We start from the raw sequence: 25,948 nt of genomic DNA on the forward strand, positions 1-25,948 counted from the left end.
ACCCGCTGAAGGAAGTTTCGCCGACGAGACGTTATTTAACTCATCTCGCCGACGAGACGTCTATCATCTCGCCGACCGCCGACCTCCCTCCCTCCCCCGTCCTCCCTCGCCCTCGCGCGATCGACAGCTACTCGCGTTGGGTCCACCTCGAGTGCTGGCGCGTCCCGGCGCGGATACATCAAGGGCTCCCGCACGACCCGGCGTCCCCTTCCGCGGCGTTCGAGAGGGCGCTGCTCGCGATGGACGAGCTTCTGTTCACCGGGCTCGCGGAGATGACCCCGGAAGATCGAGCGCCTCTGGTGGCGCACGTCATGGATCAGAGCAATTGGGCGACGGTCAGAGGTAAGAAGCTCGGAGCCGAGCCGGGCGCGGGGCCCACGGCGAAGAAGGGGGGGAAGAAGGGCGCGAAGGGCGCGAAGGCGGGAGATTCGAAAGTCGAGGACGACGAACCCGAACCAGAAGAACCCGCGGCGGGAAGGAAACGGAAGGCGGCGAACTCGACGTCGACCGCGGAGGGCGCGGGCGCGATCGTCGTTTTCCCGGGGAAGCCGGTCGGGAAGGCGCCGCCGGCGGCGGCGGCGCGCGCGACGAAGCGATCGAAGCCGATCCCGGTCCCGAAGCCGACCGCGGTCCCGAAGGCGGAGCCGAAGGCGGCGGAGCCGAAGGCGATCGACCTCACGGGCGCCTCCACGGACGAGGACGACGCCGCGGCGGCGAACCCGCAACCGCCGAAGCGGCCGCGCGGCCGGCCGAAGAAACAGCCGCGCGCGCCCGCGCCGACGTCCCCCGCGGGCGGCTACGCCTCGGGCAACGCCGTCGTCGCTGTGCCCGCGAAGGGTCCGAAGAAGAGCGCCGCCGCCGCCGCGATCGTCCGAAGAGCGGACGGCGGCGTCGCGCCGCATCTCCAGCTGGCGGGAAAGACGATCGTCCTCACCGGAGTCTTCCCCGAGCTCGGCGGCGGCTGCGGGCTCAATCTCGGGAAAGACAAAGCGCGAAGGTTGTGCGAGCAGTTTGGGGGACGCGTCACGACCGCGGTCAGCGGGCGGACGGATCTCCTGCTCGTCGGGAGCGAACCGGGCGCGTCGAAGGTCGCGAAGGCGCGGTCGACGCCGGGGTGCATGCTCATGAACATCGACCAGCTCAGAGAGCAGCTGACGGCGGGGAACGCGTTGCCAGACAAGGTGAGAAGACCGAGACGAGACGAGGCCGCTCGCTTCCACCGCTTCCACCGCTTCCCCGCGTCACGCCGCGCGTCGTCTCTCGAGGACTCGCGCGCGCGCTCACCTCTCCGTTTCTTTTCCGTTTCTTCGCGCTCCGCAGGGCACCGCGGCGGCGGCGGCGTTGACCTCGGGCGTCGTCATCAACGCTTTCAGCGGCGGGTACGTGGGGAAAAACGGCGGGAACGGGCTCGCGTATGACATGTCGGACGCGCAGCTGCGTTATCTCGCGACGGGGGGGGACGGCGGCGGCGGGCCCGGGCTGTTGAGGTGATGACCGGTAGCGACGCGACGCGAGGACCGAACCGAGAGCGTATCGTATCCGCGGGGCGCCGCGACGACGACGACGACACGAACGAGCGCGGGGTTCCGTAGACACTACGACGACGACGACGACGACGACGACGCGCGAACGACGCGCACGATGCGATGCGTTGAGACGCGACGGATGTAATAAGACGCGCTCGGCGCGTGTACGAACGAACTCGAACTCGAAATCTCGGACCTCCTGTCGTCGCAAATCTGTTCGTCCTCGGCGGTCCCTCCCAGCCAGTTCAAACCGCGCGGGCGGTTCCCTCCCCCCTCCCGCGCGCGCCGCCATGCGCCCCGGGCTGCACCTCGTCGTCGCGGACGCGCCGCCGTCGCGCGCGTGCAACGCGCGCGTGTGGCTCAACCCCGGCTCGCGCGGCCTCGTGAAGCGCGCGACCCTCGACGTCGCAACGCGCGCGGACGCGCGCCTGGCCGAGCGACACGCGCTTCTTTGTCACTCCGAGAACTTCGAGTCGCTGGTCGTCATGCGCCTCTCCCCGGACTGGGAGATGGCGGTGCGGCGCGACGACGAGGACGGCGGCGGACGCGTCGTTCTGCGCGACGTCGGCGACGCCGCGATCGTGCGCCCGGGCGATCGCGTGGTGCGACGCGGCCGCCCGTCGTACCCTTCGCCTCTCTCTCTTTTTTCGTGGTTCCTGTTCAAACGCGCGCTTCTCTTCTCCCTTCCACCGCGCGCAGGAGTTCGTCGCCGCGCTCGAGGACGATCCCGCGCGCCAGGCGTGGACGTACGAGTACCGATACGTCGACGGCGACAGGGCGACGATCCCGCGCGACGTCATCTTCCAGGCGCGGCCGCATCCGCCGACGCTTCAGACGTTATCGCTGAGTTTAGGTGCGTCCCGTAACTTATGATACACGCCGTTCCTCGAGGACTCAGGTCGAGGACTCTCTCTCCCGGCGTTTTGTCTCTCTTCGCCCCACCCCTCGGATTTCAATCCCTCACCTCGACTCCTCGCGACTCCAACTGACGCGCCTCCGAACGCCGCCCCGACGTCGCTTCGCGATGACCCTCGACCCACGTTTGAACGGTCGCCGCCGTCGCCGCCGCCCGAGAGCGTCCGCATGACGCTCACGCAGAACTGGCCTCGGCTGTTCGGCCGCGCGGACGTCCTGGCGACCGCGCTGTCGCTCAGCAAGCGTTTGTTCGCGCTGCACTGGGACGGACGGCAGCTGCGATTGCTTCGGCTCGGCGCCGTGAACGAGATTCGCGTCAAACGCGGTGCGAGCGCCTCTCGACCGCACGATCGTCCACGTCATCACTTCAGTATTTCAAAACTGACCAATCACGATCTCGTATCTCTGAAAAACAACCATCCGCGCAGCAGCGGCTGACGCGTGGAACGACGACCACCCCGGCGAGCTCGTGCGCGTCGACGAGTGGGTCGTCGTGAGACTCGGGGACGTCTTAGAGCTCGCGCCCGGCTTGACGTACGAAGTATCGGACGCGACGATCGCCAGCGTGGACGCGCCGGTCGACGCGCCGACGTTCGAGTGGTGGAAACGCCAGAGAGCGATGGAGGAGAAGCGCAAGACGCAGCTCGTCGTGAAGCTCGCGAGGACGGAGGACATGGACACGCAGGAAGACGTCTCCGCGATCGCCGCGTCCGCCGCGGCGGCGGCGCCGCCGCCGCCGCACGCGCTCACGGCGACCGGGAAGCCGGACGGCCGGCGTCGATGCGGCGCGTGCGCGGGGTGCGCCTCGAAGGGCGGGCGGTGCGACGTGCTCAGCAAGAGGTGGCACGCGAACCAGGCGAAGAGGCGGCGCGCGGAGGCGGCGTATCTCGCGGCGAGAAAAGCCGCGCGGGAGTCGCAGCGCGGCGGCGGCGACGACGATGACGACGACGAATCAGGGAACGCCACGTCGGAGGAGGAGGGAGGCGAGGCCGTGGAGGTCGGCGGCGGCGACGCGGACGAGCCCGAGGCGGAGGCCGCGGCGGCGGCGAGAGCGGCCGCCGCGCTCAGCGCGAGACGCCGGCGCGAAGACACCCAAAACTCCGACGGCGGCGGCGGCGGCGGCGGCGAAAGCGGCGGCGGCGGCGGCGGCGGCGGCGGCGAAAGCGGCGGCGGCGGCGACGACGACGCGTCTCTGACGTTTCGCGGAGAGAAGACGTACGTCGACGCGGTCGTCGCGATTGAGGAGAAGGAGCGCGCGGCGGCGACGGTCGCGGCGTGCGCGGTGTTGAAGCAGCGGCTCCTCGGCGGCCCTCGGCGGCTGCTGCCTCCGCGCGGATTCGCGGACTCGGACGACGGCTCGGACGACTCGGACGACGACGCGTCCGACGCGGGCGTCGACGCGCGGCACGACTGGCCGCCGCGGCACGCGACCGCGTCCGCGTGGCGCGCGCAGAGAAACCTCGTCTACGCGGAGGAGACGTCCGCGGCGATCGACGCGATCGTGACGCGGTTGGTCGAGCGCGTCGCGAGCGCCGTCGAAGGGTCGCCGCCGCCGCTTAACGTCGACGCCGCCGACGACGACGTCGACAGCTTCCACACCCCGTGCGGCGGGGACGTCTTCGGGGGACGCGCGACTAGGCCGATGAACTACAGCGACCCGTGGAGCGTGAACGACGCGGGGGAGTCGGACCAAGAGAGCGGATTTTTATCGTCGCTCGTCGGCGTCGGCGAAGCGAACGCGACGACGGCGACGAAGACGAAACCGGCGGAGCTACCCGAAACGTCCCCGCCGCCCGCGCCGAGATGGCGCGCGACGCCGGAGCAGCGCGCGCGCCTCGACGAGCTCTTCGAGACGGACGACGCGGTGCCGAAGGAGGAGCGAAAGTCGGAAATAACGCGCGAGCTCCGCGCGTTCGGTCCGATCGAGGAACGCAACGTCCACTTCTGGTTCGCGAACAGACGGAGGGAAAAAAAAAAGAAGGCGCGCGACGCGGAGGCGGCGGCGGCGGGCGCGGGTGTGGGGGGGACGGCGGGGGAGGCGGTCGACGCCCCCATCGAGATCGACGACTAAGGGCACACGACGCCGACGCGAAGAAGACGAAGAAGAAGAAGAAGAAGAAGGACGGACACGAGAACACGCACGGAGCGAACTAAAAAGTACGGAAGTACCGCGTTAGAAATCTATCTTCACCCGTCTGCGCGCGCTAACACGCGTACGACCGCGCCGCGCCTATCGCGATCGCCAGCGCGGGATCGACGCCGTCCCTCAACTCCCTCCCCTCGAACACCTCGCCGAGCCGCTCGCGCACGGCGAGCAGTCTCGTGCCGCCGCCGACGAGGACGACGTCGTCGACCTCCGCGGGGGATACCTCGCCGGCGCGGCGTAACGCGTCGCGGACGGGCGTCGTCGCGCGGGAAAGTAACGCCTCGGACGCGAGCGTTATATCATCACCGGACAGAACCACGTCCTCGCAGAGAAGATGGTCGTCGCCGCCGCCGCTACTACTGCCGCTCGCGTCGTCGTCCAGAAGCAGGGACACCGAGGTCGCGGGCGCCGGTCCCGCGCCGCCGCCGCCGCCGCAAAAGCGCATCGTCGCGGCGCTTCTTCTTCTCCCGCCGTAACCGCTCCCGATCGCGCGTTTCGCGCGCTCCACCTCCCGCATCGCGCGCTCGCGCATCCCCGCACCGCTGCTCGCTATCGATATCCTGGATAACCGCCCCTCCACGAGCGTTAACAACGCGCGGTCGAAGTCCTCCCCGCCCAACCGCGGATCCCCCGCGGTACCCATCACGAGAAACGTCCGCGTCTCCGGGTCCAGCCGCAGCACCGCGACGTCGAGGGTGCCGCCTCCCAAGTCGTACACGACGACGAGGCGGGAGTCACCGGAAGAAGAAGTAACGTCCGACGAAGAGGCGTTGTTGTTATTATACCTCGCGTCGAGGCCGTGCGCGATCGCCGCGGCGACGGGCTCCTCGATCAGCCGCGTCGAAGCGAACCCGGCGCGTTCCGCTGCTCGAATCGTCGCCGCCCTCTGCGCGGCTCCGAACTCCACGGGAACGGAGATCGTCGCGGAGGCGAACTTGAACCCCAACGCGCGCCGCGCGCGCGACATCGACGCCTCCGCCGCGCGCTTCAGATGCCGCAGCACGCGCGCGGAGACCTCCTCGGGGGAGACGATCGCGAAGACGTCTTCGAGAAATTCGTCGTCGTCGTCTTCGTCCGTCAGCGCGAACGCGACGCCGTCGTCGAGATCGTCGAGGTCGTCGCCGTTCCCGCGCCGCTTCACGACGCGAAACGGCATCGCGTCCGCCTCCTCCCTCACGACCGGGTCGGCCCACGCGCGCCCGATGACGCGCTTCGCGTCGTACACGACGCGAGACGGCGCGACGGCCCTCGCGCGCGCGGCGGGCGCGCCGATGGCGACGACGTCGTACGAGTCATCGTCGTCGTCGTCGTCGTCGTCCTTCCTCCTCCTCCTCCTCCTCCTCCTCTCGAACCGCACGACGCTCGGCAGCGTCAGCCCGCCGCCGAAACCGCCGAAACCGTCGTCGTCGTCGCCGTCGTCCCACCCCCCGTCCGCGCGCACGCCGCCGTCGACGCGCACGACGGAGACGACGCCCTTGTCGCACGTCGCGGCGACGCTGTGGGTCGTGCCGAGGTCGATCCCTAGCGTCGTCTCGCGCGCGAGGTCGAGCCACGACACGGCGACGGAGACGAGCGCGACGACGACGGCGAGGAAGACGCCGGGGTGGCAGGGGAGAGCGACGCCGGCGGCGGCGTCGTCGGACGCCGCCGCCGCCGCCGCCGCGCGGGGGGACGCGGGCATCGCGACGCGCGCGACTGCGGCGGAGACGGCACCGTCAGATCTGAAAACAGAAGAGGCCGCGGGCGAAATTGATTTCGTCTCGTCATCATTCGTTCGAACGCGCGCGTCGCGACCTCCCACGCTCCCTCCTCCCGTCGTCATGACGTCCAAGGCGGGCGCGATCGACGCGGCGTACCTCAGCTCCGACGACGCGTCCAAGCGCATGCGCCGCAGGCACTTCCTCGGCGAGGTCCAGCGCATCAAGGCGCGACAGAGCGGCGTCACCGAACATCACAAAAAAATCTTGGAGGGCGTGTACGAGCTCGAGCCGCGCCCGCCCGCGCGAACGGAAGCGCGGCTCGCGCGCCAGCTCGATCTGGACGTCGTCGCGGTGAGCACGTGGTTTCGAACGCGACGCAGGGTGGACAAGAGGCGAGATATGCGGTTCGTTGGGATCCTATTCTTTCTGATCGTGTTCGCGGTGCTGCTCGCGGTGTACTGGCGCGTTCTCCTCACACTGGTCCCCATACGACCGCGTTGGCGTGGTGAACGCGATTCCTTGAGGACTTCGCCCGGCGCATCTCTCCGCCCACCCCTCGCTTTCAATCCCCGCCATCGACGCCTTTGAACTCCACCCCTGACGCCTTTGAACTCCACCCCGACGTCGCTTCGTATGGAATGGCCCTGAAGGCGCGAGGTGAGTAAAATGGACGAGTTTCTTCGCGTGCGGCGCCTCACCGCGCCCGCGAACAAGAGGGCGAACACGAGGTCGGGGCGGCCGAAGCTGACGAAGGAGAAACCGCCGGGGGCGAAGCGTTTTCAGAAGCCCAAAGCGCCGGCGAAGGAACCGTGGACCGGGGACTCGAAATCCAAAAACGACAAGAAGGCGACGCCCGCGGCGAAGCCACGCGGGACGCAGGGGAAGAAAGCGACCGTGCGCGCGGCGACCGCGCCGACGACGTGACGCGATGACATCACGTCGGCGATCGCCCGTCTCGTTAGTGCAGTAGTCCTAGTAGCCGTCACGAGCGCCCGTAGCCGTCATCGGAATGTTTATTTTGCCGCAGCACCAAACTTCTGCCCAGGGCGTGTCGTTGTCATCCATCCCTATCCTCCGTCTCGCCACACCCCCCCGCGCGCAGCTCGACCGCGCGCTCGCGAGATGATGCTCACGTCCTCCCCGTGCCGCGCGACGCGCGCCGGTCGCGCCGCCGCGACGACGCGCGCCGCCTCACTGTTTGCTCATACGACGACGACGCGCCCGCGTCGCGCGTCCAAGTCGTCGTCGTCGTCGTCCACGTCGGATGTCGTCGTCGTCGGCGTCGACGGCACCGCGGCGATCGCGCGACGCGCGCGCGAGCGTCTCGCCGCCACCGCGCTCGCGGCCGCGATGGTGCGCTCGCGTTCGCGGTAGTCTCCCGCGCGCTCTCTCCGTCGTCGCCGTGGGGGCGGCCTCTCCGCGCCGTCCGCGCGTCGCGTCGTCCGCGCGTCGCGAGCTCCTGATGACCCGCCGTCGTCCTCGTCCTCGTCCGCGTCCGCTTCGTCCCTTCCGCGCAGGCGCTGTCGCCGGTCCTCGCGACCGCCCCCGACGCGTTCGCGGCGTCGTGCCAGTCGTCGTGCGAGTCCGAGTGCTTGAAGATCGCGCCGGGGAGCGGCGACTACTGCTCCTCCGCGTGCGCGGACGAGTGCGTCGCGTTGAAGGTGCGACGACGATAGGACGACGGCGCGACGAGACCGCTTCCGTCGCGATGCTCCCGTTCGCGCGTCCGTTCCTCGACCGCCCCGAACGAACCCTAAACCCTACACACAAACCCTAACCCCCCACCCTACCCCCTCGAACCCCGCAGGAGGAGAACAACGGCGAGGAGGTCTCGGACGCGTCCATGGGAGGGCTGACGCGGCAGGAGGCGCGTTCTGATTCACACCGGTCCCCGTACGACCCCGTTCGCGATGTGAACGCCGTTCCTTAAGGACTTTACTTCCCGTCGCATCTCTCCGCCCATCACCCCTCGCTTTCAATCCCGACACGCCTGGACGCCTTTCAACTCCGCTTCTGACGCCTTTCAACTACACCCCGACGTCGCTTCGTATGGACCCTCGACCCCGACAGAAGGGCGACTTTGAAAACTTGCTCGACAAGATGCTCGACACGCAAAAGGTTTTCTTCGTCGGGCCGTCCTCCGCGATGAAGCAGGCGAAGGGCGAACAGGGACAACAGTGAGCGACGCGACGCGATATGCGGGGGCGATGTGTGCGATGGCGTTCGCGTCGACTACGTTTTGATTTGATTTGATACCCTTATTAATACCTCGAGGCTTTCGGCTTCGTCGCGTCGCGTCGCGTCGTCGTTCGTCCTCCTGCTACGTCTAAAAGCTCTCGTCCAATGCAATGGCTAGAAGCCTCTCGCTTTCCTGTGGACGATCCAGTTGAGCTTCTTGCGCATCTCGCGCTTCCACTGCCGGTGCTCGCGCTCCTTCTTGTCTAAACGCCTCTGCGCGGACGGTTTCAGGTAATACTCTCGCTTCTTGAACTCGCGCGCGATCCCCTCGTCTCTCTCCGCGCGCGACAACTTTCGGATGGCTTGCTCGACGTCGTCGTTTCGCACGAGGACGTGCATGCCGCCGCCGCGGAGCCTCCGCGGGATCTGCTCGTCGTACTCCTCCTCTTCTTTCCGTGTCATCTTCGGCCTCGCGGAGGAGGGAGAGAAGGAGGAGGAGGAAGAAGAAGACGCGGCGTCGTCGCCGTCGCCCCGCGCGGAGGACGAAGACGCGAACGATCTCGTCGTCGTCCAACGCCCGTTCGCCTCGGCACCGAATAGGGTTTGATGATCGACGCGCGTCGTCGCCGTCGCCGTCGCCGTCGTCGTCGCCGTCGCCGTCGCCACCGTCCACCGCCATCGGCACGACGTCGTCGCGGCCGCGTCCGCGGCGAGCGATCGACGCGCGAGCGCCGCGGAGGACGCCGCGGAGACGCGCGCGAGCCCGCGGAGCAGCCGGTGCATCGTGATGTGACGTCGAGCGAGGAGGACGACTGGACGACGGTTTCAGGATGAGTCTCTGCTACTTTCATCGATTCGCGAAGCTGGAAGGCGTCGCGGCCGCGACTGCGCTCGCGTCCGTCGTCAATCGAACTTCCTCCCGACGCCGCCGCCGCCCCCCTCCCCGTCCCCCTCGCCGTCGCCTCCGGGCCCCACCGCGCTCTCGAGCACGTGCACGAACGCCGCGATGCTCCCCCCTCGCCGCGCGTCTCTCGCCGCGCCGAATCCCAGCGCCGCCGTCGCGACGAGACAAAGCTTCAATCCGATCCCCGCGCCGCCGTTCACGTCCACGCGGAATCGCTTCTTCCACCGATACCTCACGATGACGTGCTTCGGCCACGCGCCGCGGTCGTGATGCTCCGCGACGAGCGCGCGGTGTTCGCGGAGGTACGCGCGCGGGAGTGGAACGACCTGAGCGGCGACGGCGACGACGCGTCCGTCGTCGACGTAGAAGGCGACGTCGATCATCGGCACAGGTGGTTCCTCCGCGTCGGTCGTCGCCGTTCCGTCTTCTTCCGCGTCCTCGTCGTCGTCTCCTCGCGGCGTTCTTCCTCGCGTCTTCTTCGCGGCGTTCTTCGTATTCTTCTTCGACGCCGCGGAAACCTTCGGGTCGTTCCGTACGAGCGAACGTCGGGGTGGAGTTGAAAGGCGTCAGTTGGCGTTGAAAGGCGTCGAGGGCGGGGATTGACCGCAAGGGATGGGCGGAGAGAGACGACGGGCAAAGTCCTTAAGGATCGGCGTTCACCACGCCAACGCGGTCGTATGGGAACCAGTGTATAGAACGTACCTTCTTCTCCGGTATCACCGTCATCCAGTCCGTGTGGTGTCTGTCGCTGTCGAACGAGAGTCGTATCTTGTACGCGTCGTCGTCGCTCAGGTTCGTCGGCCTCGGCAGCGGCACCGCGACGACGCCGTCGCGATCGAACGTCGGGCAGTGCGTCGCGAGGAGGTCGTGCCACGCCGTGCGCTCGCCGTGGAACTGCGCGCGTCTGGACGTCGGCACGAGGTCGCCGCGATGGAAATCCGCGCGCGCGGGCGACGGCGCACACAGCGCGAGGGCGAGGACGACGGACGCGGCGTTCACGAGGAGACGGCGCGTCGCTGAAGCGGCGGCGGCGTTGAAGCGGCGCGGCGGCGCGGCGGACATCGTATAGGAGAGCACCACGACGCGCCGCGGAACCCTTCGCCGCGCGCGTCGCGCGAGGGCGGATCTGCGTCCGCGCCATCATCATCGAGTCAGCGAAACTTCGTCGAGACGACGCGACGTGTCGTCGTCGACGTCACTGTTCGCCTCGCGCGGCGGGCGATGCACGCGGCGGCGTCGTCTCCTCGCTCGTCCGTCCCGGTCGTCGTCGCGGCGCCCTTCGCGTCGTCGAGCCAACGCCGCGGCCGCGTCGCCGTCCGCGGCGCGCGGTCGTGGCCCGCGACGAGGACGCGCGCCGGCGCCGTCGTCGTCGTCGTCGAAACACGCCACCGCCGCATGCGTCGGGGCGCGCCGGGACTCCTCCGTCGCGTCCTCGCGTCGCCGCCGCCGTCGCCGCGGTGCGCCGCCGCGTCCTCCTCCGTCGTCGCGCGCGGGATCCGGTTCAACATGTCCGGCCTCGGCGGCGGCGCCGCGCCGTCGGGCCCCGGCGTCGACGGACCCTCGGTGCTCACGCTCGGCGACCGCGCGGATCACTCGTGGGTGTGGCAGCTCCGCGAGGACCCGGACGCGCCGAAGCACGACCCGAACAAGAGCTCGCGGCAGGTCTTCAGCGGTCACTACGTCCGCGTCGCGCCGACGCCGCTGCGAAAGCCGCGCCTCGCGCTGGTATCGCCGGACATGCTCGAGGAGCTGGGCATCGACGAAGAGGACGCCAAGTCTGAGGTGCGTTCTATCTGATCTCACACTGGTCCCCATACGACCCCGTTCGCGTGGTGAACGCCGTTCCTTAAGGACTTTTCCCGTCGCATCTCTCCGCCCAGGGTCCCTCGCTTTCATTCTCCGCCCTCGGCGCCTTTCAACTCCGCTTCTGACGCCTTTCAACTCCACCCAGACGTTCGCGCGTTTCTTCGGCGGCGACGCCGCGGCGGTGCCGGGGATGGAGTCGTGGGCGACGCCGTACGCGCTCGCGATCATGGGGCAGCGGCAGTCGTCGAACTGCCCGTTCGGGACGGGGAACGGCTACGGCGACGGGCGCGCGGTGAGCGTCGGGGAGATCGTCAACGAGAAGACGGGGACGCGGTGGGAGATGCAGCTCAAGGGGGGCGGGACGACGCCGTTTTGCCGCGGCGGCGACGGCCGCGCGGTGCTACGTTCGTCCGTTCGAGAGTTCCTCGCGTCCGAAGCGATGCACGCGCTCGGGGTGAGCACGACGCGCGCGCTGTCGCTCGTCGTGAGCGACGGCGGGGACACGGTCCGTCGGCCGTGGTACAACCCGAAGAGCGACAAGAAGGGCGGTACGTTTGGTCGTTTCCCGGTCTGGTCCCAACGCGTCCCCGTTCGCGCGTCGCGCGTCGACCTCACGTTTTGACTCGTGGTCATCAGTAAAACATACGATTCGCTGACGCGCGTCCACCCCCGACCAACCAATTGAATCGCATCGCATCGCAGGGATGTTCGCGGGCATGCTCACCGAGGACGATCCGCGGCTGGCGAAGTTCCCGCCCGCGACGCGGCGACAGATTGTGCGACAGATGAACGGCCAGGCGAAGAAACGCGACCCGGACGTCATGATCGAAGAGAGCTGCGCGATCACGACGCGCGTCGCGCCTTCGTTCACGCGCGTCGGGCACGTCGACTTGTTCGCGCGGCGCGCGATCAGGGCGGGGAAGAACAGCGACGCGCACGCGGAGCTCGAGATGATCGTGAGGCACGCCATCTTTCGAGAGTTCCCGGAGGTGTGGAAGTCGATCGTTACACTGGTCCCCATACGACCGCGTTCGCGTGGTGCACGCCGATCCTTAAGGACTTTGCCCGGCGCATCTCTCCGCCCACCCCTCGCTTTCAATCCCCGTCCTCGGCGCCTTTCAACTCCACCTGACGCCTTTCAACTCCACCAGGTGTGGAAGACGATCGAGGACGCGCCGGGCGTGCCGCCCGAGGCTGCCGCGGCGTTCCTCCGCGCGTCCGCGCGGGCCCTCGCGACGATGGTCGCCGGGTGGCTCCGCGTGGGGTTCTGCCAGGGGAACTTCAACGCGGACAATTGCCTCGTCGGCGGGAGAACGATGGACTACGGCCCGTTCGGGTTCGTGGATAAGGCGCGTTCTATTCTATCATCGCGCCTTACATGGCGCCTCATGTCCCCGCGCTGACTGGTCCCAATACGACCGCGTTCGCGTTGTGATCTTCAATCCTTAAGGACTTTCTCTCCCGGCGTTCGTTTCACTCCACCCACCACCCACCCCTCGGTTTCGACCCCGACGCACACACCTCGACGCCTTTCAACCCCATATCTGACGCCTTCAACTCCACCCCGACGTTCGTCGCTTTGAACGGGACCGTCGACCCGAAGTACGACCCGCTCTTCGCGAAGTGGACGGGCTCGGGCGAGCACTTCGCGTTCGCGAATCAGCCCGCCGCGGGCCTCGCCAACTTCGCCGTCCTCGCCTCGAGCGTCGCGCCGCTGCTGCGGGACGGGGACGAAGAGGCGAACGCGCTCGTCGCGGAGGCGCGGCTCTATTTCGACGAAGCGGTGTCCGACGTCCGACGCGCCAAGCTCGGCTTCTCCGAGGATTACGACGCCGAGACCGCGAGCGATATGTACGAGGAGACGTTAGAGCCGCTGATGGCGGAGAGCGAGGTAGATTATATCGTCCTGTTCCGTAACCTGTCCGGGGTTGTGAAACTGTCGGACGAGGATGTGTCGGACGACGCGAAGGTCATGGCGCCGACGTCGGACGCATTTTACGCCGCGCCGGACGAAGAGCAAGCGAAGCGGTGGCGCGCGTTCCTGCGCGCGTGGCGGTCAGCGGTGCTGGCGGACGCGGAGAGTAACGGCGGCGTCGACGGCGTCGTCGAACGCCTGCGCGCGGCGAACCCGAAGTACGTCCTGCGAGAGTGGATGCTCGTGGAAGCCTACGACGCGGCGAAGCGGTCGAACGACTTCGGCGTCGCTCAGGCGCGTTCTATGTATCTCACGCTGGTCCCCATACGACCCCGTCCGCGTGGTGAACGCCGATCCTTAAGTACTTTTGCCGTCCGTCGTTTCTCTCTTCCCACCCCACGCTTTCAACGCCCGACCGCGATGCCTTTCAACTCCGCTTCTGACGCCTATGAACTCCACCCCGACATTCGTCGCTTTGAACGATGGAACGACCCTCTTTCATCAGGACCTCTTCGACGCGACGCGGCGTCCGTACGACGAGGGCACGGACGCGCACTCGAAGCGGTGGTTTCGTCGCGCGCCGGACGCGGCGCTCGAGGCTGGCGGGACCGCGTTCATGTCCTGATCCTCGTAGAGACCGCCGCGAGCGCCGCGACGGTTGATGAAGGACGGAAGGAGTACGGAGGTATACGCGGTATACCGTAAAAACTAAAAAAGGGCGAGGACGCCGCGAGCGCGGGGGCTCGGGCGCTCCCTCCGTCGCGAGGGAGCGCCGACGCGCCCGACGGCCGCGAAGCGAGAGGTGACGCCGCGCGACGATAGTTCGAAGGACACTCGAACGTCGCGTCGGCTGATGATCGCTCGAGGCGTCGGGACGCGTTCCGCCGCGCGTCGCGACTCGCGCTCGCAGAGTATTTTGAGTTGTGATGACGGCGTGCCAATTTTTATTTTCGGCACGAAAGCGAAAACCAAAAGTTACAACTCCGTCGTCGCGCTCGCACTCGACGCCTCCCCCCCCCCCCCGTCGCGCCTTCGCGTCGCGATGGGCAAGCGCGGGCGCGACAACGCGGAAGATATCCCCGGCCTCGGGCGACGCCGCGCGAGGGTCGACCTCAGCGACCGCGCGGCGGCGGCGACGACGACGTCGGCGTCGTACAACGCGATCGGATTCGACTACGGCGGCGTCGGCGGCGACGACGACGGGCGCGACGACGACCCCATCGCCGCGGCCATCGCGGCGAAGAAGGCGCGACAGGCCGCCGAAAACGCCGCGTCCGGAGGAGGAGGAGGAGGAGGAGGAGGAGGAGGCGACGGAGGGAACGCGGAGGGCGCGAACGCGCTGGCGGGGCTGCTCGGACGGTACGCCGACGCCGACGGATCGGACGACGACGACGGCGACGGCGACGCGTCGGGCCCGCCGCGTCCGTGGAAGAAGCTCACGGACGCTAACACGCGGCACGAGTACTACTGGAACCAGGTCACGGGCGCGGTGTCGTGGACGCTGCCGAAGCGCGAAGCTTCGGACGCGGCGACCGCGACGACGACGACGACGAAGGCGGTGAACGACGACGCCGGCATCAATGCGAAGCGCGCGGAGGAGTGCGAAGAAGAAGACGAAGACGCGGCGAGCGCGGCTTCCGCGCTCGACGCCGCGACCGACCTCCTGCGCCGAGCGCGCGCCGCCGCGCCGACGCTCCGCGCGACGATCGCGTCGATCCCACCGCTCGCGGTCCTCGCGATCGCGCTCGAGTCGAAGATCGAGGAGTGGAGGCGCGTTGGGGACGGCGGCGTCGCGTCGGAGGCGACGGAAGCCGCGCGCCGCGCGTCCGTCGAGTCGCTGGCGAGACGGCTGCCGTCCGCGATCGACGCGCACGACGCCGCGGCTGATCCAGCGGCGGCGGCGAGAGGCGGCGAGCGCGCGGCGGAGTGCACCGTGGGCGAGGCGAAGACGGCGACGGCGACGGCGACGGCGCCGCTCAGCGCGACGGACGCGGCGGCGGCGGCGGCTAAGATTCAAGAGACGCTCCGCGCGAGAGTGCGCGCGGGGCTGGCGTCGAGGCGAGGGAATTTCGCGGGGGTGGGGGTCGCCGCGGACGTCGCGCCCGCGGTCGACGCCGCGGGCGTCGGCATCGCGCCGGTGAAGACCCGGGGGAGTCCACAGATCCAGAGACCGCCCGTCAGCGTCGTCGAAAAACCGCCGCGGCCGCCGCCGGAGCGCGCGTCGTCGCCGCCGCCGCCGCCGCCGCCGCCGCCGCGACTCGAGTACGACCCGACCCACCTCGGGCGACGCACGAAGCACCGCGCCGCCGCCGCGACGGTCGCGCTCGCCGTCGACGCGCGCCGAGTGTCCAAGAAGCTCGACACGAGGGAGCTCGAGCGATGGAAAGCGGTGTCGAGAGAGGCGGAGGAGGCGCGCGCGGCGGAGGAGGCGTCGCGATTCGCCGGCGCGTTGTCGTCGAAGGACATCGACGCGTGGCGAGACGCGCAGCTGCGCTCGGGCGACGCGGCGGCGGCGAACCCGAACTTCGCGCCCGTCGCCGGGGACTGGCGCGAGCGCGCGGCCGCGGCGCGGCGGCGGCGCGAGCGCGAGCGGCACGAGAGCGGCGGCGACGGCGGCGAGGAGAACGCGGCGACGACGGCGGAGGCGACGACGACGACGACGACGACGACGACGACGTCCGCCGCCGCCGACGCGGCGGCGGCGGCGGCGGGGGTGGACCTCGCCGCGCTCACCGCGCCGTTGCCGCGCGGATGGCGCGCGTTCTACGACGTCGCGGGGAAAGAGGTGTACTACTCGAACGGCGCGGAGACGTCGTGGGACCCGCCGGAGAGAGAGAGCGCTCACTAGCTAGCGTGACGTACGAAAGTACGAAAGTACTGTACTAGCGATCATCGATCATCACCGTAGTAGGTAGGATCGCGACGATACTCGCGGCGCGAAAGAAAGGTAAGGTCGCCGTTCGTTCCTCTCATTCATCACTCGTCCTTCTTCGGCGTCTCCGTCTCTTCCTCGGCGGGCTTCTCTTCCGCCGCCGCCTCCGCCTTCTCGTCGTCCGCCTTCTCGTCGTCCGCCTCGTCCTCCTCCTCCTTCTCCGAGGGATCCGCCTTGTTCTCTATCGGCGCCCCCCGCGCCGCCTCCGCGATCGCCTCCAGCTTCGTCTGCGACGGCATCCACCCGGGCGCGTTCGGGTTGGACCTGATCGATGGCGACAGGGAACGCGGGGTGAACGATGGGTCAGTCGCGCGTTGAAAGGGTTGACGTCGCGGGGTGAAGCGTGAAGACGGGAGAAGAGAAAGTCCTCACGGAATGAAGTTCACGACGCGAACGCGGTCGTACGAGGACCAGTCAGCTTTTGAACGGGGCGACGGTGGAGTTGAAAGGCGTCGAGGGCGGGGACTGAACGCGAGGGACCCTGGGCGGAGAGACACGCCGGGAAAAGTCCTTAAGGATCGGCGTTCACAACGCGAACGCGGTCGTATGGGAACCAGTGTGAGATAGAACTCACCTCGACTTTTCCGCGACGCGTTCCTCCTCCGTCATCCCACACAGGCGAATGTTATACTTGAAGAGCTCGAAGTACTCCTCCACGACGGAGAGGCAGCACGCGCCTTTCATGATCTCGACCATGATCGCGAGGTCCGGCTTCTCCAAGCTGAGGGCCATTCCATACAAAAACGGTTCACCGGTCAGTTGAAAGGGGACACGATCAAATGTTGAAACCGGACAATGGGTGAAAAACTTTTGTATAGAACGCACCTGACGCCGTGGGGTTTCGGCACGAGCGGCGCGACGGCGTCGATGACGTCCATCCGCTTCAACGCGTTGTTGGCGCGCGCGGCGAACTGCACGCGATGTGATTGGTCGAGGGAAGACGCGCGTCAGTCACGCGGGCACGCGATTGGTGGACGCCATGCACACGTGGTATTTCGACGTGAGGCTGGGAAGCGGTCAAAAGATATATAAGATCTCGCCTGAATCGCAAACGTCTTTTTCTCCTCCTCCTTCGCCCCCGCGGGAAAGTGTTTCGCGACGAACGGCTCGACCGCCTTCTTGATCTCTTCCATCCCCGCGAAGCACACGGCGTCGACCGGGACGATCCGCATCGCGTGCCGACTCCGCGGGTATCCCTCCGTCTTCGTCCGCGTCAGCAAGTGTCGGACGAGCGCGGACGGCGGGCACTTCTTCGCCGCCTCCGCGTCCATCTGGGCCAGTCGGGGCGGAGTCGAAAGGCGTCAGGGGTGGACTTGAAAGGCGTAGATGGCAGGGATTGAAACCGAGGGGTGGGTCGGCGGAGAGATGCGCCGGGAGAGAAGAAAGTCCTTCCTTAAGGAATGAAGTTCACGACGCGAACGCGGTCGTATGGGGACCAGTGTGATGCTCCGAGGACGCGCCTGAATGAACGCGCACGCGCGAAAGTCCAGCTTGAGCGCCTTGAACCGGTCGCGCGACGGTCGACGTTCCGTGTCCCCGTCTCCGCCTTCCACCTTCCCGTCTCCGTCGCCGCCTTCCTCCTTCAGCGCTCGCAGCTCCGCCTCGAGCGCGTCCGAGACGTCCCCCTCCGACTTGTTCTTGCGTTCGTCGTGTCGCTCGTCTCGTCTCGCGGACGGGACGAGCGTCTCGTAGGATTCGTTCACGTATCGGATGACGTCGCGGACCGCGTGCTTCTCTTTGCCCTTGTCGCACGTCACGACGACGCCGGCGGCGCCGTACGGGATCGCGGCGTTGGAGACGACCTGGAGGGCGCGCGAATGGAGGGGGGAGGGAGGTACAAAGTCCTTAAGGATCGGCGTTCACCACGCGAACGCGGTCGTATGGGGACCAGTGTGAGATGCGACGGAGGTCGGCGAGGGATCGATCGATCGAGCGGTGAAATCGATGAGCGGATCGTCGTCGCGGAGATCGGCGCCGACGACGGACGACGACGACGGGAGGGGCGACCGAAGCGCAGACGCACGTGACCGAACCACTTCCCCTTCTTTCTGTGGCCGCCGCCTCCGCCGCCGCCGTCGTGGCCGCGTTTGTATCCCTCGCCCATTTCGACGCGATGACGACGAGGGGTGCCGCGCGGTCGTGCGCTCGCGTTGTGGCGGCGGACGTTGTGGACATTTCGACGAGTGCTCGCGTCTTCGCGCGTTCGCGTTCACTTTTCATCGCGGCGCCATGACCGCCTCCGCGGCTCTGGGCGTCTTCTTCACCCCCGCCGCGCGACGCCCGCGCGGCGACGACGACGATCCGCCGCGGCGCGACGACGACGGCGACGCGCGCGGTATCGTCGCCCTCCCCGTCCGACGTCGCCATGGGCGACGGGTGGGACGCGCGCCACGGCGCCATCCTCGGCGTCGACACCCCCGACACGATCGCGCTCGTCACCGCCGCGGATCTCGTCGCGCCGCGCCCGTGCGAGCTCGTCCCGGAGCTGCCGATGTACCTCGTGAACCGCGGCGACGACATCTTGGAGCTGTGGGAGCGCGTGGAGTCGTTCGTCGCGGCGAGCGCGTCGTCGGATTCATCGTCGGATTCGTCGGATGCGTCGTCGTCGGTTTCTTCGTCGTCGCGACCCGAGCTGCACCCTCCCTACTTCGCCGTGCCGTGGGCGGGGGGGCAGGGCGTCGCGCGGTACGTGCTCGACAACCCGGAGTGCGTCGCGGGGAAGAGGGTCCTGGACGTCGGCAGCGGATGCGGCGTCGCCGCGCTCGCGGCAGCGGCGGCGGGCGCGGCTGAGGTGACGGCGAACGACGTCGATCCGTTGGCGTCCGTGGCGTTTCGCGCCAACGCGCGGCTGTGCGGTCTCTCGGGCGCGTCCTCGTTTCACACTGAATGGTCCCCATACGACCGCGTTCGCGTGGTGAACGCCGTTTCTTAAGGACTTTCGACGCCTCACGACTCCTCCCGCGTCTGTCGCCTTTCGACTCCGCCCCGACGTCGCTTTATTGAACGACGGAACGACCCTCGACCCTCATCAGACGGACCGTGCGTCCTTCGCACGTCCTGGGAGAACTTGCTGCTTCGCGACCCGAGCGTTGATTCGCTCATCGCGTCGTTCGACGTCGTCATGGCCGGGGACGTGTGCTTCGTGAAGGGCTTATCCGACGCGTTTCAAGCGTGGCTCGGCGCCGCGGCGGCGGCGGCGGCGAGCGCCTCCGGTGCGTTCTACTATACAAACGTTTTTCACCCGTAGCTCGGTTTCAACACTTGATCGAGTCTCCTTTCAACTGACCTACTGTATGTATTGAATGGCATTCAGGTCGACCGCCGACGACGCTCCTCGGGGATCCGTCGCGGCGAGAGGGGTGGGCGCCGAAGCCCGGATGGGGCGGCGGGCGCATGGAGAAGGTCGCGGCGTACGTGGTCGAGACCGCGGCGACGAGCGCGCTGACCGAGGGGGAGGGAAGGCGGCGGACGGTCGTGTGGCGGTCGGGGTGACGACGCGTTCGCAGATCATAGTTATAGGATACGTGTAGCGTAACATAGTCTGAGCATCATATCTTATACAAAATTCGCAGCACGATGACGACGACCGACGCCGTCGAGTCACCTCGCCGGTCATCACCCGTCGTCGTCGCCGACGCCGAACCACCAGTCCTTGAACTCGTCCAAGCTCACCGTCCCTCCGCCGTCCTCGTCGATCTCGTGAAAGAACGCGTCCTGCTCCTCCTTCTCCGTGATCCCCATCCGTCTCAGCATGTCCCTATTTACGACGAGAGGCGATTTGAAAGGAAGAAACGAAGTTCATCGGTGAGCGTTGAAAGACGTCGCGATCGAACGTCGATAGTCGAAACCAGCGGGTGAATACGAACCGGACACTCAAAGAGATGAAAGCGCGCGCGCAGCACCTGAACTCGTGCACGTCCATCTCCCCGCTCCCGTCCTCGTCCACGAGCGCGAAGAACTGATCCACCTTCGCCTCCTCCGCCTCGTCGCACGCCGTCTCCTCTCTCGTCGTCGGCGGCGCGATCGCGGCCGCGAGCGCGGCGGAGGACGCGCGCGTCAGCCGCGGGTGGACGCAACGCAGCACGTCCGCGAACGATAGGCGCGTCGGTCGATCCGCGCGCGCGAAGACGACCGCTCGCTCGGTCGTCGCGCGGTCGTCGTCCGCTCTTTTGCCGCCGCCGGGGGTTGAATCGCCGTCGAAGAACGCCTTGGAGAGCTCGTCGGGGTCCAGCAGCCCGTCGCCGTCGACGTCGCACTCGTCGAAGCACACGCGCAGGAGGAGGAGCGATCGAAACGACATCCGCGCGGATCCGCACGCGATGTAGACGTCGCCGTCGGCGGCGCGCGCGGCGTCGCACTGCTCCGCCAGCGTCGGCTTTCGCGGCGACGGCGGCGTAGGGCGGCGTTTGAGCTCGAGCGACGCCGCGCGGCGACGCGCGGCCGCGGACAGCCTCGCGCGCGGCATGGTGTGTCCGTCGCGCGTTTCCATTTTCGTTCCGACGACGCGAAACGTCGCGCCCGGCCGCGGCCCGGTTCCAGCGGGTTCGACGCGGCGATGCGGTCGTTGACGAGAAACGCGACGCGCCGCGCGGGGCGCGCCCGCAGATCCCCACGCGCCGTCCCCGCGCGCGATGGCGTCCAAGGCGGGCGCGCGCGCCGCGGGCACGGACGGCAGCGACTTCGCGTTCCGTCAGACCGTGGACTCCAAGTACCAGCGCGCGGCGGACGCGCGCGCGGGATGCAAGCGCCTCCTGTCGCTCCTGCTCGTCTACTTCCCGGCGCAGCTGATGTTTTACGTCGGTCCGATCGTGATGAACAAGGCGGACGTGGCAAACGGGCGAGGGACGCCGTTCGCGGCGTGCGCGTTCGTGGGGTTCGCGCTGACGTTCGCCGCGCACGCGCACGTGCGCGGGAACAAGCTGAACGCGCGATGGCTGGGAGGGATCACCAAGGCGAGCGAGCGATGGATTATATTCGATTCGAAAAACGATTCGATTCTTTTTTCCGTCCGATCGATCCGATCCGCGGTCTCCGCCCGCCCTCCTCGCGGCGGGCGCGTCTCTCGCTCGAACCCTAACCCCACTTACCCTACCCCTAACCCTAAACGCCGGCCGCGCAGGTGATCACGTGCCTCGGGATCTTGAACCTCGCCGGCGGCGTCGCCGCGCGCGCGTTCTCGCCGCAGGACGAATCCACGGCGTGGACCGCGGCGAACGCGGTGGGAAAGGTGATTCGAGTCCGACCGGGGAGGGCGTACCCCGCGGTGGTCGCGACGGAGCTGATGCTCGAGATCGTCGGCGCGTTCGTGCCGATGGCGATCGCGACCGTCGCGCGGAAGCTCGTCGTGTACAGCTCCCCGAGCGCGAAGACGCACTGAGACGCGCGCGCGCGTAGACTCGTAGACTCGTTTTAAAACGCGAAATCGCTCTCGCTACCAGCACCGCGGGTTCCGCAAAACCTCCACGAGATTCTCCTCCCTCGACCCTTTCTCCGGCGCCACGTTGTAATCCCACCGCACGCGCGGCGGCGCGGAGACCATGATGCTCTCCACTCGTCCGCCGTCCAAACCGAACTTCACGCCGCGGTCGTACAGGAGGTTAAACTCGACGTACCGCCCTCTCCGCTGATGATGCCACCGCTCCTCGACGTCGCCGTAACGCTCCCCGCGTCGCCGTTTCACGATGGGCGCGTAGGACGCGATCCAGTTCTTCGCGACCGCGCGCGTGAACGCCTCGGGGTCTCTCGCCACGACAGCCTTCCTTTGCGGCGATTCCGCCGACGCGTCCGATTCCGGCGAACCGCCCGCCTCCATGTCGTCGAAAAAGATGCCCCCCACGCCCCTGTGCTCCCCGCGCGCGGGGATGTAAAAGTACTCGTCGCACCACCGCTTACACCGCGCGTGCAGCGCCCCACCCAGCCCCCCGGTCTCCGCCGCGCACATGTCGAAGACGCTCGGATCAACGCTCGGGTCGTGCGCGTCGCACAGCTCCCTCCAGCTCGCGTGGAACTCGCGCGCGTCGTCTTCGTAGAGGTAGTACGGCGTGAGGTCCGCGCCGCCGCCGTACCACCCGTCGCCCGCGCCCTCGACCGCGAACCGCCGGACGTCCGCGCGGAACGTTGGGACCATCGGCGACGTTGGGTGGAACACGAGCGACAGCGCGGCGGCGGCGTATTTCTGGCCCCCCGCGGGATCGATCTCGGCGCGCCCGCGGCCGCTGACAAGTGGCGGCGTTCGATTGGATTGGTCGGGGGAAGACACGTGTCAGTGATTCGGGAACGCGATTGGTGGAAGTAATCGCCACGTGTCAAAACGTGAGGTTGGTTGACATCCTAGCTACTAGCGCGCGAAAGAAGTCCTTCCTTCTTAAGGAACGGCGTTCACGACGCGAACGGGGTCGTATGGGGACCAGTGTAAACATCTTAAACGTGGACGCGCCTCATCGCCGCCGCGCGCGCCGGAGACAGCTCGCCTCGTATGATGCTCACGTTCGCGGCCGCCTTCTCGAACACGTCGCCGCCCTCGAGCACGCGCGTCACGCCGAAGCCGGATCCGGCGCCGTCGCGCGTCCACGCGTCGGTCGTGAACCGCGCGGCGTCGGAGCCGTCGATGGCTTCCAGGTCCGCGCACACTGAGGTTTGCATCTCGCACACGAAGCGCTCGAAGGCGTCGAGGTCGACGCCGTTGACGTCCACGGCCGCGTCGGGGGCGAAGAGCGCGGATTTTGTCGCGGACGACGACGTCGCGGGGCGACGCCGCGGCGGCGCGAGGCGCGCGGCCGCGCGAGGCGCGCGCGCGCGCGCGGAGGATAACGTTCCGAAGACGACGCGACGATCGCTCGACGACGACGCCGCGGCGGTCGGTCGCGACGACGCGTCCGTCTTGACCGCGCCGTCGAAGACGCGCGGCGGTGGCCGCGGCGACGACGCGGAGGACGTCGTCGGCATGGCGTTCCGTCGGTCGTCGCGAGACGCGCGCGCGCTCGAGGACAGAGGTGCTGTAGACGCCGCGCGGAGGTGAAGTGCTGCTGCTGTGCGGTCGAGCGCGATGGAGCGTTTTTCACCCGTGCCTCGGTTTCAACATTTGATCGCGTCCCCTGTCAACTGACCGGTGAACTTGCACTGTAAGCACGGACGGAATATATGGCATCGATGAGTCGCGTCAACCGCCGAGAATTCTCAGTCACACTCGTCGATCCCCGGGCGCTCGCCGCCCGCGCGGAGAGCGAAGATGGCGACGCTCTCCGAAGACGCCCCCGGCGACGGCGACGGGAACGGCGAGAGGGACGGTATCTCGCGAGAGCGCGCGTCGCCGCCGACGACGAAACCTCAAAGTACTCGCGGGACGACGACCATCAGCATCGTGAAGCGATACCGGACGTTCGTTCGAAGGAACCGCGCGCTCATCGCGGTGGTCGAGCAGGCCGCCGCGGGGCTGACGTGGCTGACGCCCGACGGCGACGACGCGGACGTCTACGCGGAGGCGGCGTCCAGCGCGGTCGGGGTGTTCGCGACGATGAACGAACACCTCGTGAGGGACAGCGACGACGAGGAGGAGGAGGATGAGAACGACGATGCCGCGTCGAACGCTCCGAGCGCGTCGGGGGGAGGGTTCGTCGAGCGATGGCGCGCGCGCGCGAAAGCGCTCGCGGAGGCGACCCCCGTCGCGCTCCCGCTCGCGCTGTCGCTCATCTCCCAGGTCGAGGTCCTGTCCGAGATGCTCGCGAAGCGGCGGACCGCGGCGCGGCGGATTCGGCGGCGCGAGGGGCGAAGAGGAGACGAAGAGGAGCGCCCCCCATTCATCATCGGCGACGACGTCGATCGACTCGAGCGATCCGTCGTGGCGGCGGAGGCGGTCAAAGCCGCGATGAAGACGGCGCTGTTTCGGCGACAGCGCGGAAAGCTCCTCCTCGACGACGGGTGCGCGCGAGAGCAGCTCGGCGAGGAAGCGGAGGAGGACCTGGAACGCATGGAGGGCGCGCGGCGAGAGATGACGGCGCGAAGGCGACGCGGCGCCATCATCGGGGACGAGAGAGACGCCGAATCCGCCGCCGCCGCCGCCGAATCCGACGTGCCTCCTCCCGCCGCGGGTCCGCCGCCGCACCCTCGCGCGGCGCTCGAACACCGCGCGTCGATCGCGCTGCGATCGCTGCACGACTTCAACCTCCACACGATCCACGAGAGGGAAGCGATGGAGATCGCGCGGATGACGCGCCCGTACCACACGCCGCCGCCGCCGCCGGGGACGTCCGTGCACGACGTCTACGCGCGCGAAAAGGCGAAAATCACGCTGAAGATCGCGGGCGAGTACCTGCACATCTTCCGCCCGCTCGTCTACGCGTGCGCGCGACGGAAGTTCGGGAACAAGTCGTGGACGCCGTTCGCGCTGTCCGCGACGATGGACGTCTGCTCGTTCGCGTGCCACGAGGCCGCGGGCGGCGCGCGCGGGGAAGACTTTAGCGAAGCGGAGCGGTTCGAGATGGCCAGGCGACGCGCGTTTTTGCTCTACTACTGGCTCCGGTCCCCGATGTTCGACCGCGCGACGTTGCCCGTGATGAACGCCGTGGGAAGAGCGCTGCGACCGATCCCGCTGGTGGGGGGGTTGTACGACAGAGGCGTCGCGATCGCGGAGGAGGTGAGCGATCACTTCGCCTACACGTACTAGACGCTCATAGCTTGATCGATCGCGGCGGCGCCGCACGCCGCGACGCTCCAGAACAGCACGCGCCCGACCTCGACCTCCGCGCCGTCGCCGTCGCCGTCCGCGCGCACGGTCAACCGCCAATCGCCCACTTCGCTCTGCGGCACCCCCTCGCGCCGAAACGCGTCGTGCACCGCGAACGTGCCCTCGTACGCGTCCTCCCACGTCTCCTTCGCGTCGTCCACCACGCGTCGCAGCTCGGGTAGCGGGTCCAACGTGACGGGCGACAGCCGAGGAACCCTCGGGAAAGACCGCACGGTTTGAGCGGCGGAGGACGAAGACGACGACGAATTAGACGCGACCAGCGCGAACGTCGCGCGGGAGAGGCGGAGCCCCGGGACGTACGCGCCGTCCGAGGTCGTGCCAAGGAACAACGTCGTCTCGTCGCCGCTCGGGGACGTGAGCGTCAGCGTCACGTCAGCGAGCGTCAGGTTCGTTCGCGTCGGATCGAACGCGAGCGAGACCGTCGCCGACTCTATCGCGGCGTTCATGGCGGCGGGAGTGAGCGTCATGGAGAGCGACGCGAGCTCGCGCGGGACGATCGCGTCGCGCGCGAGCGGCGCGCGGACGTGCGCGACGTCCACGTAATCGACGCACGTCCGCGTGTCGTTCGCGGCGGCGGCGGCGCCGCCGCCGTCGTCGTCGACGTCGAAGGCGTCGCCGCGTCCCGCCCCCGCGTGATCCACCGCGACGATCGCCGCGGGTCTCGACCGCGTCGCGTAGAACGCCACGCCATCGTTCGACCGCGTCGCGAGCAGCGCGCGCGCGTTGGGCACGCGCGCGTTCGCCGACAGCGCGTCGAGCCGTCGAAACGAAAACGACGCGGACGAAGAAGCGCTCGCGTCGTCGTCGTCGTCTTCCGCGCTCTCGTCCACGAACGCCGTCGCCGCCGCGCCTCGCTCGCGCGGATTCGAGCTGCTGTACCCCACGTACACGCGGTGCGCGTTCGCGTCGTCCGCGAGGACGCTGTACGCGTCGCTCTCGCCCAGCGCGGCGTCGCCGATGAACGCGCCGCGGAAGAACATCGTGGGGACGTATCCGCCGCTTTGATCCGAGGCGTCGTCGTCGTCGTGCGCGATTTTGATGATCTTCGACGGGGACTCGTGCGTCGCCCAATACGACGCGCGTCCGTCCGGGCGCATCGCCCCGGCGCGCACGTACGACGCGGCGGCGCTTCCGTTTCGTCCTGAGAAGCGAAGAGAAACGAGCGACGCGCGCGCGGCGGTCC

General features: G+C 68.2%; 19 protein-coding genes across 19 annotated transcripts; 11 read left to right on the forward strand and 8 right to left on the reverse strand.

Moving 5' to 3' along the window:
* Positions 1–239: 239 nt before the first annotated feature.
* On the forward strand, positions 240–1,491 carry MICPUCDRAFT_43548 (uncharacterized protein; the record flags this gene model as incomplete). Its single annotated transcript, XM_003064400.1, has 2 exons — positions 240–1,181; positions 1,321–1,491. 2 exons carry the CDS (start codon positions 240–242, stop codon positions 1,489–1,491), a joined length of 1,113 nt encoding a protein of 370 aa, XP_003064446.1.
* Positions 1,492–2,609: 1,118 nt separating this feature from the next.
* Positions 2,610–4,512, forward strand: MICPUCDRAFT_54493 (uncharacterized protein; the record flags this gene model as incomplete). The annotated part of the gene is made up of 2 exons (XM_003064401.1): positions 2,610–2,766; positions 2,870–4,512. The coding sequence occupies 2 exons, from the start codon at positions 2,610–2,612 to the stop codon at positions 4,510–4,512; spliced, it is 1,800 nt and encodes a 599-aa protein (XP_003064447.1).
* An 81-nt stretch (positions 4,513–4,593) lies between these two features.
* Positions 4,594–6,270, reverse strand: MICPUCDRAFT_30414 (heat shock protein 70). Its single transcript, XM_003064568.1, has one exon. The coding sequence runs from the start codon at positions 6,266–6,268 to the stop codon at positions 4,646–4,648; it is 1,623 nt and encodes a 540-aa protein (XP_003064614.1). The 5' UTR covers positions 6,269–6,270; the 3' UTR covers positions 4,594–4,645.
* A 137-nt stretch (positions 6,271–6,407) lies between these two features.
* Positions 6,408–6,875, forward strand: MICPUCDRAFT_54495 (uncharacterized protein; the record flags this gene model as incomplete). Its single annotated transcript, XM_003064402.1, has 1 exon — positions 6,408–6,875. The coding sequence occupies one exon, from the start codon at positions 6,408–6,410 to the stop codon at positions 6,873–6,875; it is 468 nt and encodes a 155-aa protein (XP_003064448.1).
* A 78-nt stretch (positions 6,876–6,953) lies between these two features.
* MICPUCDRAFT_54496 (uncharacterized protein) lies at positions 6,954–7,211 on the forward strand (the record flags this gene model as incomplete). The annotated part of the gene is made up of 1 exon (XM_003064403.1): positions 6,954–7,211. The coding sequence occupies one exon, from the start codon at positions 6,954–6,956 to the stop codon at positions 7,209–7,211; it is 258 nt and encodes an 85-aa protein (XP_003064449.1).
* A 198-nt stretch (positions 7,212–7,409) lies between these two features.
* On the forward strand, positions 7,410–8,468 carry MICPUCDRAFT_54497 (uncharacterized protein; the record flags this gene model as incomplete). The annotated part of the gene is made up of 3 exons (XM_003064404.1): positions 7,410–7,640; positions 7,805–7,948; positions 8,358–8,468. The coding sequence occupies 3 exons, from the start codon at positions 7,410–7,412 to the stop codon at positions 8,466–8,468; spliced, it is 486 nt and encodes a 161-aa protein (XP_003064450.1).
* A 171-nt stretch (positions 8,469–8,639) lies between these two features.
* MICPUCDRAFT_43551 (uncharacterized protein) lies at positions 8,640–9,248 on the reverse strand (the record flags this gene model as incomplete). Its single annotated transcript, XM_003064569.1, has 1 exon — positions 8,640–9,248. The coding sequence occupies one exon, from the start codon at positions 9,246–9,248 to the stop codon at positions 8,640–8,642; it is 609 nt and encodes a 202-aa protein (XP_003064615.1).
* Positions 9,249–9,557: 309 nt separating this feature from the next.
* On the reverse strand, positions 9,558–10,278 carry MICPUCDRAFT_7807 (uncharacterized protein; the record flags this gene model as incomplete). Its single annotated transcript, XM_003064570.1, has 2 exons — positions 9,558–9,767; positions 10,072–10,278. Coding segments are annotated over 2 exons (417 nt in total), but the record flags the coding sequence as incomplete, so codon positions are not given.
* A 399-nt stretch (positions 10,279–10,677) lies between these two features.
* On the forward strand, positions 10,678–14,069 carry SELO-YDIU (selenoprotein O). Its single transcript, XM_003064405.1, has 5 exons — positions 10,678–11,151; positions 11,321–11,723; positions 11,878–12,515; positions 12,626–13,462; positions 13,596–14,069. Exons 1-5 carry the CDS (start codon positions 10,765–10,767, stop codon positions 13,722–13,724), a joined length of 2,394 nt encoding a protein of 797 aa, XP_003064451.1. The 5' UTR covers positions 10,678–10,764; the 3' UTR covers positions 13,725–14,069.
* Positions 14,070–14,132: 63 nt separating this feature from the next.
* On the forward strand, positions 14,133–15,938 carry MICPUCDRAFT_54501 (uncharacterized protein; the record flags this gene model as incomplete). Its single annotated transcript, XM_003064406.1, has 1 exon — positions 14,133–15,938. One exon carries the CDS (start codon positions 14,133–14,135, stop codon positions 15,936–15,938), a length of 1,806 nt encoding a protein of 601 aa, XP_003064452.1.
* A 128-nt stretch (positions 15,939–16,066) lies between these two features.
* On the reverse strand, positions 16,067–16,754 carry MICPUCDRAFT_54502 (uncharacterized protein; the record flags this gene model as incomplete). The annotated part of the gene is made up of 2 exons (XM_003064571.1): positions 16,067–16,286; positions 16,597–16,754. 2 exons carry the CDS (start codon positions 16,752–16,754, stop codon positions 16,067–16,069), a joined length of 378 nt encoding a protein of 125 aa, XP_003064617.1.
* A 215-nt stretch (positions 16,755–16,969) lies between these two features.
* On the reverse strand, positions 16,970–18,126 carry MICPUCDRAFT_54503 (uncharacterized protein; the record flags this gene model as incomplete). The annotated part of the gene is made up of 3 exons (XM_003064572.1): positions 16,970–17,293; positions 17,459–17,824; positions 18,046–18,126. 3 exons carry the CDS (start codon positions 18,124–18,126, stop codon positions 16,970–16,972), a joined length of 771 nt encoding a protein of 256 aa, XP_003064618.1.
* Positions 18,127–18,387: 261 nt separating this feature from the next.
* On the forward strand, positions 18,388–18,954 carry MICPUCDRAFT_54504 (uncharacterized protein; the record flags this gene model as incomplete). Its single annotated transcript, XM_003064407.1, has 1 exon — positions 18,388–18,954. The coding sequence occupies one exon, from the start codon at positions 18,388–18,390 to the stop codon at positions 18,952–18,954; it is 567 nt and encodes a 188-aa protein (XP_003064453.1).
* A 189-nt stretch (positions 18,955–19,143) lies between these two features.
* MICPUCDRAFT_54505 (uncharacterized protein) lies at positions 19,144–19,514 on the forward strand (the record flags this gene model as incomplete). The annotated part of the gene is made up of 2 exons (XM_003064408.1): positions 19,144–19,234; positions 19,336–19,514. 2 exons carry the CDS (start codon positions 19,144–19,146, stop codon positions 19,512–19,514), a joined length of 270 nt encoding a protein of 89 aa, XP_003064454.1.
* A 123-nt stretch (positions 19,515–19,637) lies between these two features.
* On the reverse strand, positions 19,638–20,487 carry MICPUCDRAFT_54506 (uncharacterized protein; the record flags this gene model as incomplete). The annotated part of the gene is made up of 2 exons (XM_003064573.1): positions 19,638–19,779; positions 19,889–20,487. 2 exons carry the CDS (start codon positions 20,485–20,487, stop codon positions 19,638–19,640), a joined length of 741 nt encoding a protein of 246 aa, XP_003064619.1.
* A 158-nt stretch (positions 20,488–20,645) lies between these two features.
* Positions 20,646–21,459, forward strand: MICPUCDRAFT_54507 (uncharacterized protein). Its single transcript, XM_003064409.1, has 2 exons — positions 20,646–21,028; positions 21,142–21,459. Exons 1-2 carry the CDS (start codon positions 20,654–20,656, stop codon positions 21,397–21,399), a joined length of 633 nt encoding a protein of 210 aa, XP_003064455.1. The 5' UTR covers positions 20,646–20,653; the 3' UTR covers positions 21,400–21,459.
* MICPUCDRAFT_23563 (coproporphyrinogen III oxidase) lies at positions 21,454–22,967 on the reverse strand (the record flags this gene model as incomplete). Its single annotated transcript, XM_003064574.1, has 4 exons — positions 21,454–21,763; positions 21,803–21,948; positions 21,985–22,218; positions 22,449–22,967. The coding sequence occupies 4 exons, from the start codon at positions 22,965–22,967 to the stop codon at positions 21,454–21,456; spliced, it is 1,209 nt and encodes a 402-aa protein (XP_003064620.1).
* Positions 22,968–23,250: 283 nt separating this feature from the next.
* On the forward strand, positions 23,251–24,733 carry PEX16 (integral membrane peroxisomal protein importer-2 family; the record flags this gene model as incomplete). Its single annotated transcript, XM_003064410.1, has 1 exon — positions 23,251–24,733. One exon carries the CDS (start codon positions 23,251–23,253, stop codon positions 24,682–24,684), a length of 1,434 nt encoding a protein of 477 aa, XP_003064456.1. The 3' UTR covers positions 24,685–24,733.
* A 60-nt stretch (positions 24,734–24,793) lies between these two features.
* On the reverse strand, positions 24,794–25,862 carry MICPUCDRAFT_54510 (uncharacterized protein; the record flags this gene model as incomplete). Its single annotated transcript, XM_003064575.1, has 2 exons — positions 24,794–24,818; positions 24,862–25,862. 2 exons carry the CDS (start codon positions 25,860–25,862, stop codon positions 24,794–24,796), a joined length of 1,026 nt encoding a protein of 341 aa, XP_003064621.1.
* Between the last annotated feature and the right edge of the window lie 86 nt (positions 25,863–25,948).

Source organism: Micromonas pusilla (genome assembly GCF_000151265.4).
Source record: "Micromonas pusilla CCMP1545 genomic scaffold MICPUCscaffold_17, whole genome shotgun sequence".
NCBI lineage: Eukaryota > Viridiplantae > Chlorophyta > Mamiellophyceae > Mamiellales > Mamiellaceae > Micromonas > Micromonas pusilla.

Bases quoted from the DNA above. Each gene is read 5' to 3' on its own strand.
- MICPUCDRAFT_54507 (XM_003064409.1), top strand. From the start codon at position 20,654: ATGGCGTCCAAGGCGGGCGCGCGCGCCGCGGGCACGGACGGCAGCGAC. The intron at 21,029-21,141 runs GTCCGATCGATC...CCGGCCGCGCAG, and splicing joins ACGATTCGATTCTTTTTTCC to GTGATCACGTGCCTCGGGAT.
- MICPUCDRAFT_30414 (XM_003064568.1), bottom strand. From the start codon at position 6,268: ATGCCCGCGTCCCCCCGCGCGGCGGCGGCGGCGGCGGCGTCCGACGAC.